Source organism: Blennius ocellaris (assembly GCF_963422515.1).
Source record: "Blennius ocellaris genome assembly, chromosome: 15".
Taxonomy (NCBI): Eukaryota; Metazoa; Chordata; class Actinopteri; order Blenniiformes; family Blenniidae; genus Blennius; species Blennius ocellaris.
In genome coordinates this window covers 15429556-15453279 of record NC_137664.1, presented here as the reverse complement: position 1 = coordinate 15453279, position 23724 = coordinate 15429556, and the positions used below count along the sequence as shown (strand labels likewise).

The following is a 23724-nucleotide window of genomic DNA, read 5'->3' as shown; positions in this document are numbered from 1 at the left end:
CATGTGCTGCCAGTTAATGGAAAACTTTACTGTAAGAGTGAAGTTTAAGTAGCTGTAACCTTTACTATGACATTTAATGGAGGAAAAAAAAAACAATTCACAACATAGATTGGTGGTCACTGGTTTTGTGAGTGAATTTAACAGCCTCCAGCGACTCCACTGGCAAGAAGTGACTTTCCTCCTGAAGTTTAATCCTCTTTGAGTGGAGTGACTCAACCACAGTTTAATAAGCTCCGATTGTCATTGAAAATTGAGCAACTCTGGGCTAAGTGTTGCAAAAGCGTGTAGTTATATATATGCATATCGTATATTTTTTTTTATTGTTCCAGCTCTTTGTGGTGGTTTCGAGGCGTGGGTCAAGTTTGCAAAGCTGAGACAGATGCCACTAATAGTTTCCAAGAGTTTCATGCCTTCTTCCCGGGAGCACAAACTTTAATAAGCTAGGTCGTGTTTGAGTCGAACCGGATGCATACAAACAAATAAAATGTATATTGACCATTAATGTCAAAATAGATGAGATAGCCCAATGCAACTTATCAATTAGTTAAACATGAGATGAAGGATCAATTATGTATTTGAAGACAGCATGATGAGTGAAAAGGTTGTTTATTAAACGTTGGCATGTCTTTGTGAAGTGATCCATGATCAACAACAGAGCAGCCTCTTGCAGACAGCTGCTTACTCTGACATCAGAACAATACCATTTCTGTATCTGTTCTCATTCTGACCATAATGAAAGTCTAAAGCCAAGAAACCTTGTGTCTGCTCTGCGTGATAGCATCGCGGCAGGCTTGAGTCTGTTTGTCAGGCGGAGAGAGAATGCTGTTTGCAGTTTGATTCTCTGTACGGAACAAAAGCTGGGGGATAAACATTGAATCAAAGGTTATAGGTTCCAGGGTGGGAATGCGAATGAAAACGTCCACAGGGACCCGAAACAGAAATATTAAAGAGAATCATGCAGATGAACCTTTTGAAATACAAAGATGAAAGCTGATAATGCAGGTTGAGTGATGTAACAATGCTAAATATGAAAGAAAAAATCTTGCGTTTGAAGGATTATGAAGTGGTTGTTGGATGAAAAGGTTTAAGCCCTTTTCAAGTCGGTTAAATCATATAAGTCTTTTTGTAAACCCAATAACCCACCTGGGGTAAAGGTGGCCACCTTGTTCCTGTTCATTATGCTTAACTGGATTCTAACTTGTATTAACTAGGTGCTTACCCTCAATGAACTCCTCCAAGCTGGCATTGGTCAAAACAACTATGGTAACTATCAATATGAAATATGTTTGTGATGTTTTGGAGGGCCTGATTCACTCAGCGCAGCAGTCAAACTCATTTTAGGTCAGAGACCACATTCTTCTGCCGGATTGGAGCCTCTTGTGGCCAGTTTAGGCCCACAGGCCTTATGTTTGTACCCACCTGACTTACAGTTTTTCCATAAAGAAAATGTGTCCAAACATATTTCACTCAAACATGTGGAAGCTGAAATACCACACACTATGTATTCAATACATTTGCTTATATGAATATTGGAAGTTGAGCATTTCTCCCAGACCGCATAAGGTACTGAGAGGATAAACACATCGCAACATATCAATTTACGTCACAAAATGGGATTTCAGTGAAAAGAAGGGTGCAAATAAGCTCGGCTTGGAGCAGATAATGTCTGTTATTGTGCTGGGAGGCATTTCCTCAGCTGGAACCCCACCAGCTTTATTAGCCGAAATGTTATTATACTCTTTTTTGTTGTAGTTTTTAGGTTCTTGCCATATTTTCTTGATTTAATCTGTTATTCCTGTTGGTTATTTGCGGTAACCCATCATGAAATAACATTTGGAGCTTGCAGGACACCAGCTCTTCTTTCAGTCTTTCCATATTGGAAGCAGTAACATCAAAATCATTCATCTCCATACTCCTCTCCAGGGTCATTTCAGGTTTGTGCTTTGGAACATTTCTGTAAATGGGCCTGGAATTTAGGTGGCATCACTATTATTCTACTACAACTGTTCTATTTGTTACCTAAATGCTATAGGATAGACACTTCTAATATTTAAAATCAGCATTTTAGTCTTTAAATAATCCTGCATTTTGTTATCGTTAACACTGCAACTGGCCTCCAGAAACTGAGTCAGGCATTTTTGGTTTACATTAGAAAAGTCCCATTATTCATCATTACATGAAGAAAAAGGAAAAAGACGCTCTTTAGCGCACTGATTCAGGGACTCTGTTATTATTTAATTATGATGATAACTTAGTCTTATTTTAAATTTTCATTATAGATGCTAATAAACACTAAATATGGTCTCAAATGAGAAAAATCTGGCAGAGCTAACAGCTAAGTACACTGTGATGTGATATGTAAAAGAAATATCCTTCACTTGGCCACAAGTGTTCATTTACTGGTGATATTATCTGAGGACTTTCTCGAAACAGACATTTATAGACCTGCTGTTGATGTGCTTCATCCAATATTTATATTCACACACACACACACACACACTGCAGCACCAGCTGGTTAGTAATTACAGAACACGTTGAGGCAGAGTTGGGAGAGATAATGAAACTGTGTTTGATTTGGATGAAGTATGTTTGTGGGATGCTGTAAAAGAAGCATGATGTGACCTCCTTCACAGTGTTAAATCATATCTGTGTTCAAACTAAATCTTTTTTTCCCCCCTAGAAACAAAAACTTTGCTTTAAACGATGAGTCATGCAGTGTCTTCAGTCTTCACATGTAACCCATCTGTTCAGGCATATATTCGCAGTAGAAAATGACTGAAGAAAGAAAACACACTGTCCAAACAGGTTAGCTTATTGGGTAAAACACCGTAACAACATAAAAAGAAATTAAGACGATACGTATACAATTCTTCATTTCATTTTGAGTGTGCTGACTGTCCTCTGCATACTCAGTAAGTTCAAATAGCAATAGCTCTATCGTGTTTCTGATGAGTGTTATAATAACAGTAATAGTTACAGTAAAAAGTATTTATAAACCAGTAATAGTTCAGCAGCATCACTGCACAGTGGAGCTGTGGTGAGTGCTCTTGCCTCATACTGAGAAGATTGTGGGTTGAAATGCAGCCTGGTGCCTTTCTGTATGGAGTTTCTCTCTCTCTCTCTCTCTCTCTCTCTCTCTCTCTCTCTCTCTCTCTCTCTCTCTCTCTCTCTCTCTCTCTCTCTCTCTCTCTCTCTGTGTGTGTGTGTGTGTGTGTGTACCCCCCACTAACACACTCAAACACACATCGTATGTGTATTGAGCCATCAAGCTGCACACGTTTCGACTCACACCAAGCAATTATATTTTATTGAATGTTCTAAGTGTTTTTCACATTATAAACTATTGTTGGTAACAAGCAATACAAAATCTCACTCACAAAGCTCTCCTTGTACTAGTTAGATGTTAGTAATTTAAAAGATTTTGGTCAGGTTTTATGTGCAGCTGTTGCACAGATGGTTTAGGGTTAAAGGCTATTTCATCATTTCAATGCATCACAATCACACTGATACTTGACTCAGTGGGAAAAATAAGTGTTTGGATACAATACATAATTATTTGTCCCCTCATTTGTTCATTTTGATGATGTTTGGCCACTGATCAATGGTGCATGGACATAACAACACAGGAAACCTTACAATAGTGGGACTAAAATAAGACAGCACACAGCACAGTTTCCGAGGAGATATTTTCAGTTCGCATTGTCCTAACTGTGACCTTGGTTAAAGTTATATTTCCAGGTTTAAAGCCTAGGTTAAAAATGCACTTGGGTTTCCATTAGTAATGTGCAGCTCAGCCATTCAAAAGTCAAACAGCAGCAGTCACCAAAGCTCACAAGGCTGTTTCTTTAAGCCATTAATTTTTGTTGTGACATCTTTTTTCACAAGAGACAAAACACGGACAGTCTTTATCCTTCCCCTCTCTTCCCTCTCTGTTCCTCTGTTGTCTCACTTTACTCCCTACTTTGTTTTCTGTTTTTCCTTCTCGTCTACTAAGTTCACACAAAGTTTAAAGAAACCCTTACCTCTTTGATGTGAATCCATATGTAAACAGTTGCAGCCTCACTCCCATGCTACCCCTATCTTCATCCATCAATGGTCCATTTCAACCCTGTTTTTACCTTCTTCCATATTGTACTCCTCAGCATACTTTAATACTGAGCATCTTGATAATCCCTCCTCTTAGTTATTCCAACAGCTCCAATAATTAACTGTAAAGGTGAAGTCAATATTGGTCAAATCTTTACTCCGGTTTGTTTTATGCTTTCAAAGGACGTGGTGCTTCTAATCATTTCCACCCTCAGTGTGCACAGAGCTGGTAATTTATCCACTTGGTTTCTAACAGAGGCCATCTGTTTATAGGAGACAATGGAGAACAATGTGTGCAGTATGGAAAAGAAAGGCTGTCCGTGAACTTTAAATTGAGACGGACTTCTTGTTTCAACTTCAGTTTGAATAAATGACAAAGGTGAAACTAGATGTTCCCGAAACCCTGCCTGCAGTTTAGCTTTTACCTCTTTTTCCTTATATCATCCTCCTTTCCTCTTTCAAAACTTTACAAGCAAAACAGCATCATGCTCAGAATGTGTTAAGTATTTTAACTGACAACTCAAAAAGATGTGAGATTGAACACCAACATGTCCTCACATTTGAACATTTGGTTTTGCGTTGAGCCATTGATAAGTTTGAAATTATATGTATACGCATACTGAGAGAGATCCACTATTTTCTATTCAAATGTTTTTGTGCCACAACTTTTATATCAAGTCCACGTGGCAGTGTGATGCTGAGCATTGTCTTTGTGAAGTTTTCATGCTCTTAAATATTTTGGGATTCCCTCTACATGTACAGTATATTGTAAGCCGCAACTCTAAATTTCCCATAGGTGCGGATTGGAACATGAGTGTCTTAAGGCTGCAAAGTCTTCCACATTTTACAAGATAGATTTGTTTTTACATGTTTTAAGATGAACAAACTACCATCAAATTGTTGAACCCGAAGGTTGAATGCTTGTACCATCTCAATCTGATCGAATCAACTTATTTTATGCCTATATGGTCATAATTCTCACAATGTGTCTTATCACCTCGATGTTCCTCATATTCAAACTCTGAATCCATCTTCTCATCTGGTCCTGTTCGTCGGGAGTCCAGAGCAGAGCCAGCCTTGCAGAAACAGATGACTCAGTCTCAAACAATAATACCAAGAGTGTCAAATAATTGTACAAAAACGCAGCTGTTTACAATTCTCTCAGTGGTATTGTGTCATGTTATAAAGAAGCATGTTTCGTTTTGCTTGCTTGTAAAACTTAGCTCATGCTTTGTTCCGTAAGCACATCTGGACAACAGTGACTCAGTCCAAAGTCTAATCAAGTGCCGAAGCCTGAAGAAAAAGTAAGGATTCCAAAACCAAAATGTCATTAAATGTTCTTCTCTCTCTTGTCTTTTGTTGCCCAGCACCTCGTATCATCACCCTGTTAGAGACAGTGGACGTCCTACTGGATCACAACACCACCTTCATCTGCGAGGTGGAGTCACGACCTCCTGCTGATATCACCTGGACCAAGAATAACCACCAAATTATGTAAGTTTGTATTACAAATCTTGTTAACTCATACCAAAAGACGGCTTAGCAGACCCTTTCTTTTATTAGAAACAAAATCCATGTCTCATTGTCTCATTTGGCTGAATTGTTGATGAATGCCACGAACAGATGATGGGCAGTTGTGTAAGCATTGGTATTTGAGAAGACTAAAGAATTTGGCTACCTAAAGGCTACAAATGATAAAATATAGATACTTTACATGAAATTTAAACTAAAATAATTCACAGATCTGAAGAGTCAGATCAACAAATTAATTAATGATCCTCACAATATTGCTAACATATTCATAATGCATTCTTCAGCCTACGTGGGCCAAAAGTTGAAAGTTAAGTGAATATATTGAATTCTTTGATCAGTGCTATCAGTTGTGACGATGACGACTTCCCTAGTCTGTTGACACAACAATGGTGCTCGGACCCACTGAAAACATTTTGAAAACGGTTTCCAAGATAGAATTTATTGAAAACACTCTCTATTAACGAGGGAAAACAGAACTTTTCTGAAATGCTGCTACTGTACAGGCACATCACACCCATGGTAACTAGTTCTTCTGCACATGTATGAGTAGATGGACAATAACGATAACAGCAGCACAGCAGCCACCGCATGATTAAAAGCATTCAAACTCAGTTAGTAGAATACAATCTTGCATAATCACAAAGCAGAAAATAAGTTAAACCATTTTCTCTTAACAATAAAGGCATGTAATTTAATATTTCTTACACTTGTATTTAACATTTTTCCACAATCATCTGGCGCCCTTACTTTGATTGGGAAAGGTAAACATTAAAAAGTATTAATTCATTAGCCCAGAAGTATAAACTTACATGAAAACATTAAGTAGCTGGTCTTGCAGGACAAGTGTTATATAATTGTACAGCAACTGTATGACCTCTATACAGATGAAATAACAAGCTATCAATAGCCTGCTATTTCACTCACAAAAGTGTTGTAAGGTTAAAATAATCAAGTTATCTTTTTTGCATTGCAAGTTAAGGCCATCAACATATTTATTTACAAACAGATTATTGTGGGCCATTAATACTCATCATATGGCATATTTTTTGCCTTGTATCTTCATATTCCCACCAGGTACTATGACTCCCGGTATCTTACAAGAGAACATGGTCAGATGCTCATCATCCCTCATGTTCGAGAGTCTGATAATGGAGAATACTGCTGCGTTGCCAATAACGGCATCGGAGAGCCTGCGAAGAGCTGCGGAGCTCTTCAGCTCAAGATGAGTATGTGTGCATTCTTATATAAATGGGTGGCTGGAGTCGAAATTAGCTCGGATCTTTAATCTAAATGAATGAAAACTATCTCAGCAATACTTTCCCATAAGACACCCGGTCATGACTCAATCATCGTCTTTCTGTCCATCAGAGCCACAGATCAAACGGCATCCGACCAACGTGACCCTTCTGATCGAATCCAAAGCAGTGTTGCCATGTGTTACTCTGGGAAACCCCAAACCTGAAGTCACATGGCTCAAAGATGACGAGCTCATTAAGGTACGCTTTTCTTACAAACAATAACAAAACTAGGACAAAGAGGACATTTTCACCACAAGAGAGGAATTCCATCTCTAAAAAGAAGTTGCATCTCTTTCAGATCACTGACCGTGTTACCATTCTGGACTATGGCGCATTAAAAATCCACAACATCCAAAAGGAGGACGCAGGACACTATCGCTGTGTGGCCAGGAATAGCTTTGGTTTGGCCTTTTCAAAACCTGTCACCATAGAGGTACAGGGTATGTCATTTCATGCACTTTCCTTTTTCAAAAGTTATTTGAAAGTGAGAGATGTTGGTTTTACGGTAAGCACATGTGGTCAGTACTCTGTGCCCATTGTGTGTGTGTGTATGTGTGCGTCTGTTTTGTATGCGAGCACAGCTCCAGCACGAATCCTGCGGGTTCCAAAAGAGAAGAGAGTAGCGTATGGCAGCCAGGTTTCCCTGGAGTGTAACGCCACAGGAAATCCAATCCCGACCATCACTTGGCTGGAAAACGGGAATACTGTGAGTGCTCTCTTCAAGTGTGTATATGCACGTTTTGCCAATGATGAGAGTTTCTCATTAAATTGATTGTATCTCACATATATAGTGAATTATTGCATGTACCTGGTCCCAGTTCCCTCCTCCTAATACTTGTGATCTCATTGTGTATATTCTTATCTCAAGAATTCTTTGGCGCTAATGTGACTCACCACTGCCAGCACAAAATACATTTAAGCACGTAGCTCAAATTGTGACACATTGTCAGCTGCAGAGAGAACTAGTCTGAAAGCAGGGACTATGATAGAGAAAGTTTGGAAAGCCAACATGGAATCCTGCGTGGCAGAATTAATGACTGAGGGGGGAAATGTATCCTTTAGAAACTATTGGCTTCATTGAAATAATTAATTTGGTCCAAAACATCAGATCCTCCATGAACTGCACAAAAGTAAAAATGTGAAATTACACATGACTTTACTATAGTTATATATTTACAACATTTGGTTTATTCTGTTAATTTCCTTGCGTAGGTAAATAGCAGTTTAGAAAAATAGGCTGTTTTCATATCGTTGTGCTCTATGGGCCTGATTTACTAAGATCCTTTGTAAAGCACTCTACATTGCATGCTCGCGCAAATAGAATGCACTTTCAGATTGCGTGTGTTGTGCAGATGTTTAACTGAGAAGTGACAATGTTATCAGACATATCAGAGTGTGTTTGCCTGAATTTGGCAGAAAAAAAAAAAGAAATGCCACATGAAAGGTAATATGAGAGAACTGGTTCAGTCAAATTTTAACAAAACAGAAAGCATCTCAGAATATAGTGAACAGAGGTCGTAACGAATCAGCTGTTCAAATTCCTCTCAGTACAATGACACATACAATCGTAAACAATGCAAGCATTTTCAGACACGTAAATCACATTATATATACAATTAGCATAAACTACTCCCAGTACATCTGGAGCTTATATCCGATAGTGTGGGTTATTTTGCATAGCTATTGCACTATTAGACCCATTTGTATATGTGCAACCTTTTTATAGATCAGACTTTAGGTGTGTAGCGTCATCAGGAAAGTTTGCTAGTAGGGGTTTAAAAAAAAAAAAGTTAAAGTAGTTTGACAAGAAATAGAAAACTCCCAGAACCCCAAAGTTTTATCAGGATATTATGTCTTTCCACAATCAGAAAGAGACTTGTATGCTATGTCAGAAAATGTAATTGACTAACTATTCTTCAATTATATATCAGATGACATAAGTTCACAGTAAACACACAATCTGTCCTTGAGTCCAGTTTACTGACAAACACATGCTTTAATAGGCTTAATATTAGCTCAATGTGTTTGCAAGTGGAGCGCCCTTGATAACAGATCCATTACTTTGCAGGACTTGTTGGTACACCCTCAGCACACTCCTTGTTTGGTGTCAATCACACACATTGCCAATGCTGCTACACACCGCTGATGCTGCAACATGCATTCTTATTAGGTGAATTTGACATGGTGACGTTGCCCTCTTGTCAAAGTACGTGGCCATGCTCTCCATGTGGCATCACGCTGCCAACAATGTGAACCCAAATGAGCATCAGCAAAAGTCAAAAATAGAGATGTGGACACTGATTAGGAACATAATTCCAGTACAACGTGTTGCATTTATGAGAAATGACCTGCTTATCCCTGTCTATGTCTGTCAGACACACACACAAACAAAAGATTGTCAGTGGGATCAGTGGTATAAACAGTAAAGGAATTCTCATTATGGTGACAGAGGATTGAAGAGATTACACTGCAGTTAACTGATTGTTGTCATTGTTATCAGCTTAAGCTGTCCTGGTGAGAGTGTTAGAGAGATGTTTGGGTCCAAAAACACCTTGTAAAGCTCACATTATTAAGTTTTAAGGGTTCTCGATAGTTAATACCTTGAATACTAGGTACTTAAGGAAAGGCAACATGTTTAATGACAATTTTACTTCTCCGAGAAGGCCCACTCTTACACATGCTTCAGCGGTCGACATACTACACCACATGGCGTCTGAGTATTTAATCGTCTTGGGTGCGAGCTACAATGTGATTACAGGCCCACGATGCTTGTAAAAGTTATTAAAATGACTGTGCAAGCCGATTTTCTGGCAGCTTGTTGAGGTCATTAGTTATGGTGGAGCTGTATGTCCTAAAACAGGCAGCGTCACACATCCTTCAAATATAGATGAAGTCACATATCAGCACCTTGACGGGCTCACAGTCACCCCTGCAAAGCCACACATATATCATTTATATATACGCAAGTGTGAATGGAGACTAAAAACAACACTGAAATGTTATCAGGCCACATTTACATTGTGTTAATAGCACACAAGTTTTGAATATCCTGAATGATTAATGCTTCAATCCATGCCAGAGACTTTATTTGTATAGCTATGTAGCCAATTTCATCAATCGTACATGATGGCTTTATTATTGTCAGTGACTATAAGCTCATGATGGAGATCAGTCGGGGAACCAACTGACAGTCACATCTGCAAATATATTCTGTGTACAAATTTGAGATAATCTACTCTTCCTCAGTTGAAACATTATAGACACATTTAGAAAGCAATATTTGGGAACTACATGGTTCTAAATGAGGCACACTTTGGATCCCTGAGACCAAACGTAGCATGTCAAACGCAAGGCCCATGGGCCAAAGTCGGCCTGAAAGAGGCTCCGATCTGACTGTTGAGATTATAGTAATTTTTGGGTTTGGGTTAGGTTGTTAGTTGTTTGGTTTTGCGAAAATGTCAACATTTTCATCATGTACACTCAACAAAGATAATCAATCAAGATAAATAAGAACTAAATTTAAAAAAAGGAAAACTTTAAAGTTTAAATGTATGTGGCCACAGAACTATAATGTGTAGTTGATTTAGACTACACCCCTGATTTAGACTTAAGTGATCAATAAAAGTCAGTAATTATCATGACTGTATCTCAATACATTGTCAAGATTTGGTTCTGTGGACAATACATTTTGCCAAGCTGTGGTTTGGAGTTTAGTTGAAACTGTCAAATGTTTTTGTTCAGACCAATGCAATGCAATTCAATAAACCAGTGCTTTTGAAAATCTATTTGTGAAAATCAATTTACATACAATATTCACAGTCATATATCTATGTGTAAGTGTCCAGATACATTTTCTGATTGGTTTTTAAATCTCAATCTATCCTCAAAGATGGATTATCACTGTGTAGAACGGTTTATGAAATTATTTTGAGGAAAAAAAGATTTGTGGCATTTGCTGCAGGTATCTGCTGAAATATACAAAAATCTAGAAGCAGAGTAAGGATCTCCTGTACCACTTTGCTAATCTAGTCTGCATCGTTAACTAGCAATTTTAATTTTGATTTATAGCAGACTTTGATAATATAATAATAATGCTTAACGTCAAAAGCACCCATGTGAGATTGGTTAGCTTTTATTATTAGTTTTAGTATAAATACTTATTCTGAATTGAAAACTGAAAGATTAAATAAATAAAGCTCCTGAATATAAAGAAACATGCCTTAATCATGATCTTGTATTACATGTTACAGCTTTTTTGCTTGTTTTCCTTCTGTACTCCTTCCCTCAGATTTCAGGAGCGTCAGTGGAGGAAACCCTGGTGGGCGAGGTGGTTTTGTCCATCCTTAAAGTGACGGTGACCAAGCCAGCACTGTATACCTGCTTGGCCTCCAACAGACACAACGCCGGAGCCAACACGGTCAAAGCCACTGCGAAAGTCACCATCGCAGGTCTTGGCGGGATTTGATTCTAATTACATGCCAGGATTAATGCAGAACATTGTCAACGAGCAAACAGTTGGAATCAAAAGCGGCTTTCGTCTGTGTTTCGGTGGCTGCTTCCAGTGTGTCGTGTTATGCTAGCTGTCAGTTATACGACTTGCTCCAGTGTGGTTTCAGCTGTGAGATGTCAGCCCCCATTTGGCGGCGCCTCCCACCCTCACCACAGTCACCTCAGACACACTGCTCCTCGACCACACATCATGCCTTCCTTCCACCTCACAGTTAGCTATGAACTGCAGAGAGAAGCAATATGATAGTTTTCCCTTTCATACTTAAACTTCCTTTCATATTTTTACTCGCTTTTAATTATCTGTTGCCCTTCTTGTCTCCTCTTGTTCTTCTTGTATTCTCTCGACCGGCCTCTTCTGGACACTGTCACTTCCCTATAGAATGGAGGTAAGAAAAAAAAAAAATTCTTCATTCAGCATTTTAATGCATATTATATTTTAATGACTGTACTGGAAGTATGACACCTTGTTTTAACCTGTTTCACACTCTTTAAATCACTATAATATCACAGAACATTGTCCACCACTAATATATTTACTTGGGCACCATAACCACCGTGCAGCAGCTGCTCAGTGCAACACACAGTCTGGCTTTGCCAATAAATGTCACTGTGACAAGAGGAGAGCCGCTCTCTCAATCACACATATGGTGCGAGTTGAATTTGAACCTTTCTGAACCACAACACCCTGCTCTCTCTACATCTGGACTATGTAACTGCAAAGTGAGCAAAGGACGGTGTCGGTGATGTTAGCTGTATAAGGAAGGGAAAGAGAAAAAGGAGATGAAAGATGAAGAGCATTTAGGGAAAAACTGGCGTTGCTTCATGCGATGAAACAGAAACAAATAGGAAGTTTCAGGTCAAGTACAAAGGTACAATATCTAACTTTTCTTTTTTGTTCAAACATACAAAAGTGACGAAAGACAGCAGTTTAGATGTCAATCATCAGAGACAACACACATTATGGGACATGTGATTTATTGTCCCTAGGAGGGACAGTTCTATCTGTATACTGGGAAGGAGTCTATGTTTTGAACATCATGGTGAGACGATTCATCCGTTTATCTTCTACACTGCTTCATCCAGCTCGGGGTCGGAGGGAGAGCTGGAGCCGATGGCAGGTTAGATACTGAACAGGTCAGCTGTGCATCACAAGGCCAACACAGACAATCACGCACACATTTCCTTAGAGCCATTGGTGTACCTCAAATGCATGTTTTTGGACTGTGGGTGGAAAGAAAAAAAAAAAAGCCCACACATGCACAGAGAAAACAGACAGGACCCCAATCATGGTCTTGCACAAGAGGCATGTTCACTGTCCGACAAAAGCCTGGACACCCGACATACCCCTCGATTTTTTTAACTTAAGGACTCCCCATCAACCCTTATTGACAAACCATAACCCAAACCAAGACAAATATTGAACTTTTCAAAGTGAATAGATGAAATAAAGTGAACCTGAAAGTTGATCATGATTTATTCATAAACAACAAAATGATTGACAATGGGGATGTAAAGACGACAATATTCTCCTTGTGCTTCATTAGCCGCATTTAAATTGAAATCTAATCCCTTCATTTTTGAGCAGAATAAACTGTGTTTTCAGGCACCAATAAGGAAAACAATTGCTCAACTGCGGAGTGGCTCAAACATTCCACTTCACTGTTGATACCTTTATCCTGCATCCACATTATTACCCTCCTCTCACATGAATGTAATGAAATGATCACCACCTACTGTTAAGGAGTGTGAATAGACAACACTAGATTGCGTTTTATACTTCTTGTATATTAGAGGGCAAATAAACGTCATGTTTTAAACAGGGCTGTAGGATCATCAATATAAATAAAAGCACCCAAAAAGAGAAATCGAACACCTTTCCCTTGAGTCCCAGGAAGCAACTTTAGGCCTGAACAAACGTGTGTAAGATCTGGATGGAACAGTTGAATAGCAACAGGCATGTAATGCCACTCGTTTACCACAAAGTGGTGCTGTTATTAGCTCAAGCATGTTTCTTGAAGCAAACAAGAAAAAAAGTAGCAAATTCTGACTGATAAACTAAAGAGAAAATACAATTGATTTCCAGGCATTGGCTAAATGAAATATAATAATATTATAATTGTTTCATTGCTACAATGACTCAACACTGCCCTCTGATGTAGACATCTAGTATTACCTAGTTTGTCCAATTGGTACTGTAGATTTCAGCACAACTCGTCAACTCGTGACCACATCTGGACTATCACACTGAGAAGTAGACGAGAAAATGAAGACAAGGTGGGAATGGTGGATTTACAGGTTTGCCTTTAAGTTTGACTATTTGACTCGAACCTCCCCAAGAGGCGACATCTGGACTTTGTAAGTGTTACGATGTGAAGAGGCAGCCAGATGAAACCTGAAATATCGTCAGTTAGGAAAACCACGATGGGAGATCATCAGAGAGAGAGGCTTGGTTTTTTCTGTCGTTTTTTTTTTTTTTCTTAACCCGAGCATGGATAATGCAGATAAGAGCCGGACGTCAGGCAGGAGAACAGAGAGAGTCTGGAGCAGAGATGGGCAGCTTTAGTACGTATGACTGAGCTGTTCAATCAGCTCCAGAGCCAGCAGGGAAGTCAAACGGAGAGGATGTCATTCCACATAAGCTTTCCACAACCTGTTCCACCGTCAACATCTGGACGGTGTTAGAGGAGATATTTCAAGTGAAAGATCACTTCACAAATCCCACATATTCACCAACCATCAGCCGAAACTGAGAAAATGCTTGAGGCCAGGAAGTACTCTTAGCGGTTTTTATTGCTTTGTATTATAGATGAAAAACAGGTAATATTACACAGAAGAAATGAACAAAACTAAACAAAAGGGAGTAAAAATTAGAATCTGGCAAATGCACTATGTATTACAGGATAGGTGTTGTGAGTCACTCTGCGGCAGTTGTGTCCAACACGAGACGTTATAAAGAGAACATGAAATTGAAGCTGCAAGCAGCCTTGATCGGGACCTCATACTCTAGACTCTGGCCCATCAGGGTCAGCCCAATCATGACCTCTGGCCCCTCTGAGGAGGGACGAAGCTGCGCCCACCTTCCCTCCCCAGTGACAGCACTCTTGGTTGCATGGCGCTTCTTCTTGGCCCCCAGAGCGGCAGGAGGGACAGCTTGGTCTCCTGGCGTCACGCTGATGGGGGCAGGTTTCTTAGCCCCTGCACCCTTCAGCTCCAGAGGCTTGGCGGAAACACGGCTGGCCGGCTGACGCTGACGTTTTGGGATGTGGACGGCTGGTCAAGCCACGACTTGTACAAAAGTCAGTCTGGGTGCAGTGGGGGGAGGGGGTGGCATCTTTCTGGGTCGACACGGCTGTAGGTCCCCCCCCCCTTTTTTTCTTCTCCTCACAATGCTCTTGCACGGTCGCCATCGCAGGTCCAAGCAGGCCTTTTGGGTCCATATGTACATCAAGGACGTTGGCCTCCTCTTTTCCAGGAACACTAATCTGAACTTGGAGGTTTTTACAATTGAAGGAGTTGACATGTAGTAAAAATGCTCTTTGGCAAAGTCGAAGATGGTGCGAAAAGTTTCAGCTTCATCCTGCTGATGCTTGAGACTTTTTCTCAAGGCCTTGAAGTCCTCCTGCTGCTCCCTTAGGAGTCGGTCCTTCTCCTGGACCGCCGTCTCCTTTTGCTGCTGTTCACGCTCCAAAGCAGCGACTCGGGGACGCCAGACCTCCTTCTCCTCCTTCGTGCTGCTGAAGTGATGGTGAAACTGGCGGTACCAGTTGCATTGCAACAATAGTATTGATAAGCTTTTGCTCATCTTAAGCTAAATTGAAAATATTAATATCATCAAATAAAAATTAATTCAAATAAAATGAATCTGACACCCATGCTGTATTTCTAGAGCAAAAATCTGGGGGGGGAAAAAATAATCTGCCTCAGGTGTCACGCAGTTTTGTTTTTGACAAACACATTTCAGCCTGGAAACTGGCTCACTTGATATGTTCACCACTTGCATGTATTTCTTTATGAATAAAACCCAAAAATGACCTTTTCCAGCTGTGATTTAAGTCCAGTGGTGTACAGTTGGATTTCAAATTTTATTTCAATGACGTTTTTATTCATGTACAATTTATTATTATGTGGACAGATTTCCAACTTGATTATTTCTAAGATATAAACTCAATTTTTCTTGGCTTTCTGGTTAATGACCTGCACTTGCTGACTTACATGACCGTAAATATACATTACATTTTGTACTTGACAATTTCAAAGTTTCTGGTGATTGCTCAATGCGTCTCTTTCAGTCATTTCTTGCAAAGGCAACATTACCTTCTATCTTGAGCGAACAAATTGATTGAATACAATCCGAATCAATAAATCAAAGTGTTTTATGTATTCATCATTGTGTGAAACTGCTTCTTTCACCAGACTCTACAAGGGCGTGGCGGGTTACTGCAGTGCGTATCGTGGAGATGTTTGCCGCACGGTTCTGCGTGACGACTCGCTGGTGTTCTTCAACTCTTCCCACTCGGACCCCGAGGACATGCAGGAGTACCTTGTCCAGAGCTGGTGGGCGGAGCTGGATGGACTCAGCGGGCTGTGTAGCCCCGCGGTGCGCTCTCTGCTGTGCCACTCATCCTTCCCAGACTGTAACCCCTCAGGGTTGGGACCTGCGCCGAAACCCGTCTGCAGGTCATGAAGTTCCTCTCCCACTTTGTTGACTTTGAGTTATTGAAGCGTAGACTAACATTATCCCCCTTTTTCATTTTTTCATTTTGAAACAGGGAGCACTGCTTAGCAGTGAAGGAGCTGTACTGTCACAAGGAGTGGCTGCTTCTGGAGGGCAGCACCTCCATCCAGCCTGGTTTCTTCAGCTATGGATCCCACACCTCCAAGTCCCTGCTGCCCAACTGTCAGACCTTACCAAGCCTCCACACAGATCCGGAAGCTTGTACTTATGTTCCTTTTGTAGGTAAGATCAGAGCTGAGGAAGACACAAAGTCTTGTGTACTTCACAAAGTCGCAGTAATGAGAATCACAGTTTATAAGGTTGCCTCATCATGCTGAGAACCACAAATCATGATCCCAGGACATTGAAATAGACCAGTTAACCTCATGTGTTTTGAATGTGGTATGAAACCTGAGTACCCAGAGAAAAACCCATGCATGCACAGGGAGAACATGCAAGATCTCATTTATAAAATATTCAGTGAAAAATAATGACGTAACGGTGAAAGAACATATTGCTGCCATTCAAACTCGATGCAGGACATGAACAAAACATTTGAATGGTCTCAGTTAAGATGGTTAAAAACGGAGTTCATTGATAACGAAATGAATTTAAATTATTATTGCACTGAGGTAAACTTCCTGATTTTCGAAGATGAACTCGCATTCATTACAGCACTAAAAACGTACTTCAATGTAAACATTCTCATAGTGGCGTCATGTTTTGAGCTGAACTTATTTATTGTCGGGTTTTTCTTTTTAAATTCAACTTTATTACTTTCCACCTCAGTGTGCGACAAACTTAAATAAAACCTTTGGGTACAATTCTACAACTTGCCATACAAGTGAATTGGTGCAAAACATATCTTGATTTTCTGGAAGAGAAACTAACACATCAAGGTATTTCGGACTCTTGTGTAGATTTCTGTTTTATAACTTAAGGGGCAGCTCGACGAGCTGCAATGTTGAAAGAAAAAAAAGCAGTTCTGAGGCAGTAAATGGAGCGTACTGTATGTAAACCAAAAGCAGGATTTGGCTCGGTGCAGAAACTCGTGTGTGTGCTGTCGGCCAAATAAAGCCTGGCCCGCTATTCTGCAGGTCACTGATACTGATGAGGTCATTGAGCTAAACTAAGCCAAAATATACAACCGTGTGTGCATGTGTGTGTGTGTGTGTGTGTGTGTGTGTGTGTGTGTGTGTGTGTGTGTGTGTGTTTGGCACAACAGTCTGTAATAAAATCCTAAGTGTACTGAACTGACCTCAGTACTGTTGATTTTTGTTTTGTCCAAATAACTTAACAGCTCCTATTATTTCCTCCCATTGACTCTGTTAACCTTTTTTTTCCCTATTTCAGACATCAAAACAGATCAAATCACAAGTAAGAGTCATCACACTGTGTCACACAGCAGTAAATAACTACTTGTTAGAAATAAGATGGTAATCCAGTGGTGACTCTGTTCTGTGTGTTGTCAACAGCAACATGTTACAATGGCAGAGGTCGATTCTACCAAGGAACGGTGAATGTGACCAGGTCTGAGATACAGTGTCAGCCATGGGACCAGCAGGTAATTCAGCACAAACAAAAACAGCTTTTAGACAAGTAGAAAACCCAGAACTGTGCAATTTGAAGTCTGACTCAAGGTGTTGGCATGTTCTCCCTGTGCAATAGTCAGGCAAGGAGGCTCTACAAGCTGGAACTGAGTGGCATTTAAAAAAAACTGAAGACTTACACACCGAGTTTTGTCTCATGTATTCAAATAGTTTATAGACAAAAACTGAACCATTTTTTGTGTTTGCACCTTGAATGAAAGCCATGTGTGTGTGTCTGTCTGATTGTGTGTGTTTAAATGCAGCATCACATAGTTCAAGTACATTCACCTCAATTTCATCTTTGAAGAACACCTCAGTTTGTAACTTCAATAACTTAATAAATATCACTCCAATGTCCATAAAATGTTGAGAAAGTTTGGTGATTATACAAAAAATATACAGAGCACAACTGTTTTTTTTTATTATTATTTTAGTTTCTGAATTCTAAAGTACAAATACTTCTGACTGCATGATTTCACCATAATTTATTTCTCACTTGCACTGTAGTTATTGGAGATTTCTTCACTGAGAGATTAAAGTGCACGTACGCGCGCACGTACGCACACACACACACACACACACACACACACACACACACACACACACACACACACACACACACACACACGCGCGCACACACACACTCCTTGTGGCCCAAAAGATCCTTTGTTTTTACGGCTTTACTCTGTGAGAGGTTCTGTTTGGGTGAGCTATTACTACTCTCCTGTGCAGTGTGTGTGTGTGTGTGAGTGTGTGTGCCAGGTCAGCAGAGAGGGAGGGGCTGATAATGTCACATCCTGCCTCTGGAAGCAATTAGCTTTCACACGCATATGGTCCACAGGCTGCAATACCCCCCCAACGCCACACACACACACACACACACACACACACACACACACACACACACACACACACACACACACACACACACACACACACACACACACACACACACACACACACACACACACACTGTAAGATCATTTGCTCACGCCACACATACATCCTCATAATTGCATTCGACCTAATGCTATTCACAAATGTTAGCTCGTTCTCGCTCCTTTTCTCTCTGCACGATGTTGGCTAACAGTCGCAGCTCACAAATGAATTGTTTGGTGTTTTTTTTGTCCCCTAGTAATTTTTCACACACACCCAAAACCATGTGTGTATTAGATCACAAATTGCATAAAAGCATAAAACTCGAATTTCAACAGGCTCTCACAATGCAGGAGTTCTCACACAGTGGGCCACTTATTGTCATCTTCATTGTGTTCCTTCTTAAAAACATGTTCACTGTTCCTTTTAAGTGGGTTGCACACCTGTTAGTGGGTCTGTGTTGGCAATACATCTTGCAGCACGCGATACAACTCATGTTTAATCTGCTCTTCTCCAGATTTTTGTTTAATTAATTTGCAGTGTCTTTGAGGTTGGCGACACACAAGGTTAAATGTGTTTCCTGATATTGTGCCAGATTTGTTATTAAAATGTTTTATTAAAAAGAACACTTGAAAATACAGACAAACTAAACACAAAACCACATTTAGGCACAGGTGACACACATTGGAGTGGGAAACAGCAATCAAGCACAACTGCTGTGGGAGCCGCCGCCCCGGTTGGGAATCAATGATGTAATGCAAAGACGTCAAACAAAAGACCCATGGACCAAAACCCACCTCACTCGTGATGCAATCTGTAGCAAGAGAAAACCTGTAAAGAAAATAATAATTCCAGAGGAAAAAAAAAATGTTTTCCAACAATGCAACAATGAATCCAGGAAATGCAGCATTGCAAGCATGAGCAACAGCATAAAAGCCACACCAGGTTAGTTGTTATGGCTTTTATGTTGATATGTGCTCGCTGAACACTATTGGAATAATGCCGCTATTAAAAGTGAGAAGCTTTTGTGCACGCCGGTCCAGGGAGAAGCACTGTGGCACATAAGATTTTATATTGATGTTGATTTCCATTAATGAAAGTGATAATGTTTATGAAATATTTAGCAAAAAAAAAAAGTTCAAGAGATTTAACAGGCTTGTGTGTGGCCCCCCTGAGCTAAAATGAATTTGACACAGTTGGTGTAGAGTACAGACCGCGAAACAAGCTGAGGTTTGTGTATCCGAAGAGCAGAGGCAAAAACAATTGTGTGTGTGGCTGCGAAGGAAGACAATTTTCATTTTCACTGAGATCTGTGTCTAATGAACAACATCGTGTTGCATGTGAGCCACTTGAAGGAGGAGATGTATTTTCCTGGAATAGTAGTAATATGCAACATTTGTGCAATGGTGAGTTTTTGAAGGTTTAATGAGTTCCAGGGGAGGAATTTTAACTCCTTTTAGGATGTGCAGTATCTCGGGGGATTATTAAGACCCTCCAGTGTTTCCGTTTTAAAAAATCTGTCACAATGAAAAGTTGAAAATCAAGTTAAAAAAAAGCTTTTAATCAACCTAATGGGTTCAATTAACTACAGTTTATTGAACCAAAATGTGCCACCCATACTTCATCCATCCCCAACTCATTCGAACAGCCAGATGTTACTTTCGAACATACAGTATGAGGAGAAGCTGCTTATACTTCCTCTGCTTTGTCTGTATTTATAAAACCTACAACTCAAAATAACTCAGAATTGAGTCGTACTTCATTTTCTGCACTTCAGGCCCAAGATGTTTTTGATTTAATGTCCTCATAATAGATGTAAAATATTCAGCAGCCATGCAGGAAATGAGTACAGGCTTCCACACTCCACATGTAAAGATCACATTTCTACACGAGTGGAGTGAGGTCTGTCACATTTCAATGCTGAGTCATAGAAGTCCGACTTTGATTCAGCCTCATTGCCGAAATGTTTAAAACATTACTAATACGCCAAAGCTACTCTAAAGGGCTTTGTCATCCTCCTGGCATGCTCAGTGATTCAGGCAGACAACTGCTGCATTCAAGAAGTCTGTGAAATCTGCCACAGAACGACTGTCACATTAAATTACTCATTTGACATGAATTCAGATAAACTGTGATGACTAAAACTCGATTCATTTGACCGTCGACCGAGCAAGGATTTCCTAAATCCGCCTAATGAGGGAAGATACTGTTACCTTCAAAGGTCATTTATCTCCTCCAATATAATAGAAAAGCAACAGCATTAGTCGTTTACTCATACCCAACAAATAATGTTGATGGCTCATGAATGGATAGATTTGTGTCCAAAAGTATTGGATTACTTCAGGAGACAGTGTAAAGTCACCAAATGAATCATTCTGGTATGGGGACTTGTTGTTTTTTTTTTACATTCCTCGCACTATTTGCAAATCATCCCTGCGAGCAGCTGCCTTGACCCATTCAGCAACAGCAACATGTGTTGAAGGTGGACTTTTCAAGTCGTATCCCCAATGTCTCTCAGGATACATTTGACCATTGGTCTTTTTGATGATTACAGCTTAAGGCAGTAAAATACAGCAGATGTTCAATATTTAAGTTGGCAATCTAGTCCGCAGAAGCGAAAGCAAAAATCCTTAATGTCCCACAGAAGAAGGTTTTTTGGCCTCTGAATAATAATCTGTAACCCCACGGTGGGTCCAACATGAAGCCTTAAAAAAAAACGTTTTAAGTGATTTGAAAAGTTTTTCTTAGTTTCAATATTTATTTGAGTCAGAAGGTCCTGCAGCCTTTTTGAATGAGTCTCTTAATTTAACTGGACATTGAGGGTTTATGTTTATCCTTGAGGTAGAAAGGTTATAGGGATTTTCCCAACCTCAACTGCAATAACCAATATCAAGCTAACAAAGAAGACAAAACGAAGTGAACATTGTGGTATTGTTGGTAATGACCAGGCAACATTCTGAACAGGGTGAATCTATGAGTTTGAAACTGAGCAGTAATGCTTGGTACTTCTTTTTTGCTACCGAGCACCACCATTCATTTTCATTCACCATTATTTCACAATATATTTTATCAGCTGTTTCATCACGACAAATGTGGCAGTCTGGAGAACCGACACAATACACACTATAGTGGCCCAGTATATGGTGCTGTCACCCGGTGAATGCAATCACACACACCCACAGGACAAGGAGAAGGGAAGTTAAGGAGCCTGAAACACGAGACAATATGAGACTTCAAAATAACACAGGAAACAGACGAGATAGAAAACATGCACTTTGACAGGGAGTATGTTTCCCTGCAGCAGAATATATAATTGTCCCTTCAATGATGTGGCTGCTTTTCCAGATATTAAGCATGAGGCCATTGTTTAACATTATTTGATATTAGTTGCGAGCATTGAAAACACACACGAAATGTTTTGCAAAACAAAGCAGTAACTGACGACTTAAAATCGTAGTGTGTTATCATGTTTTTAACTTTTCAAAAAGTTGTTGTTGAGTTGGGTGAATATGATTATCTTTTTGGTCGTCATATATGCAACATGAATGGTGTACATAACTGGATTAACTTTTCTTTATTTATTTTGTGCCTGATTACCTTATCCTTGTAATCCTTATAAATCTGATTTATTACATATAATAACATAAATAATACATTTGATATATTTTCAATTAAATCCTTGAAGTATTGTGATTCTGATTGTTATGCTGACTCTAGTTTTAGCATGGTTGATAAACACACATCATTGAAGACCTGTGATTAATTTGTATTTGTGGTTTAAAACACACAAAATACACAGAGAAAGTAATTGTTTTCTGATTCTACAAGTCCAGTCTGAATCTTCTCCAGACTGGAGCTCAATTTTATAAATTTTTTTTCCAAAATGAAAACATCTTTCCCCATCTTATGATAGCTGGTTTTCTATTGTGTTTTTGAAACATTTTCAGTTACTTGGGTGAGGGAAACTTCAAGAAAACTCACTTCTTTCAAATGACCCTTTCTATTTCAGATCCCTCACCAGCATCGCCTCTCTGTCGACGTCATTCCGGAGTTGAGGAATTCTGAAAACTACTGCAGGAACCCGGGAGGAATCAGTGACAAGCCGTGGTGTTTCACCACAAATCCAAACATTCGCTGGGAGTACTGTGCAGTGCCATTGTGTGGGGAAACATTCACAGCATCAGGTATTGGCTTCTGGAACAACAAACTCATCAACGCCAGCATTGTGTAAACTTCACCAGCCCACTGTGTGATGTCGCCGCATCTGTTTCTGTCAGTCGTAAAGCCGGAGTCAGCGGGCCCTCGCCAGACTCCCCGTCTCCCTCCCACAACCACCGTGTCGTCTCCAGCTTACTCCATGTCCGTCATCGTGATTGTCCTGACCGCGCTCGCAACCTCCGTCTTCCTGACCATCATCATCCTCGCCTGCCGCAGGCAGAGGAAACAGTGGAGGAATCGGAAGAGGTGGCGGATGGCGCAGTGCAATGATTCCCGTCTGCTTTCGACTTCATTTCACCACCTGCTCTGATTTCCCCCTCCAAAGAGCGATGGAGACCCCAACGCTGAGCGCTCTTCCGTCTGAGCTCCTGCTGGATCGACTTCATCCCAACCCCATGTATCAGCGCGTCCCACTGCTGCTGAACTCCAAGCTGCTGGTCCTGGAGTATCCCCGCAACAACATCCAATATGTCAGAGATATTGGAGAGGGAGCCTTTGGAAGGGTTTTCCAAGCCAGGTGAGTGCAGGAGGAGAGAGGAAATGTAGGATGTATATAAGGGACTTTCCTGACTCCCCCCCCCCCCCCCCCCCCCCCCCCCCCCCCACACACACACACACACACACACACACACATCTGAATCCGCATTGTGCCTCTCTAACCCCCAACTCTCACGCCACACATGCTTCGTCCCACGCCATGGAGTTATTTTGAGTTCAATGCTGGACTTTCTGTTTTTCACATATAGCATGAGCCAGGGCTCTGCAAGTGGTGGCTCTGAAGCCGCACGTGACTCCTCTATAGTAATTCCCAGAAGCTTCTATAGAATCCAGTGCTCTGGCTATAAACGGCTCAGAAAATAAAGATAAAATAGCTAAATATGGATACAATATCTGAAAAAAG

The 23724-nt window shown here is 40.3% G+C and overlaps 1 protein-coding gene across 1 annotated transcript in view; it reads left to right on the top strand.

Annotated features, from left to right (window-relative positions):
* Positions 1-23724, top strand: part of musk (muscle, skeletal, receptor tyrosine kinase) — a 37048-nt gene that overhangs the window by 2702 nt on the left and 10622 nt on the right. The window contains exons 2-15 of the mRNA XM_080510538.1: positions 5454-5580; positions 6694-6845; positions 6988-7115; positions 7216-7357; positions 7499-7623; positions 11206-11365; positions 11806-11812; positions 15840-16103; positions 16196-16383; positions 17494-17517; positions 17616-17704; positions 22615-22789; positions 22883-23069; positions 23149-23340. Coding sequence (XP_080366664.1) covers positions 5454-5580; positions 6694-6845; positions 6988-7115; positions 7216-7357; positions 7499-7623; positions 11206-11365; positions 11806-11812; positions 15840-16103; positions 16196-16383; positions 17494-17517; positions 17616-17704; positions 22615-22789; positions 22883-23069; positions 23149-23340 — 1960 coding nt within the window. The remainder of the gene's footprint in view (positions 1-5453; positions 5581-6693; positions 6846-6987; positions 7116-7215; positions 7358-7498; positions 7624-11205; positions 11366-11805; positions 11813-15839; positions 16104-16195; positions 16384-17493; positions 17518-17615; positions 17705-22614; positions 22790-22882; positions 23070-23148; positions 23341-23724) is intronic.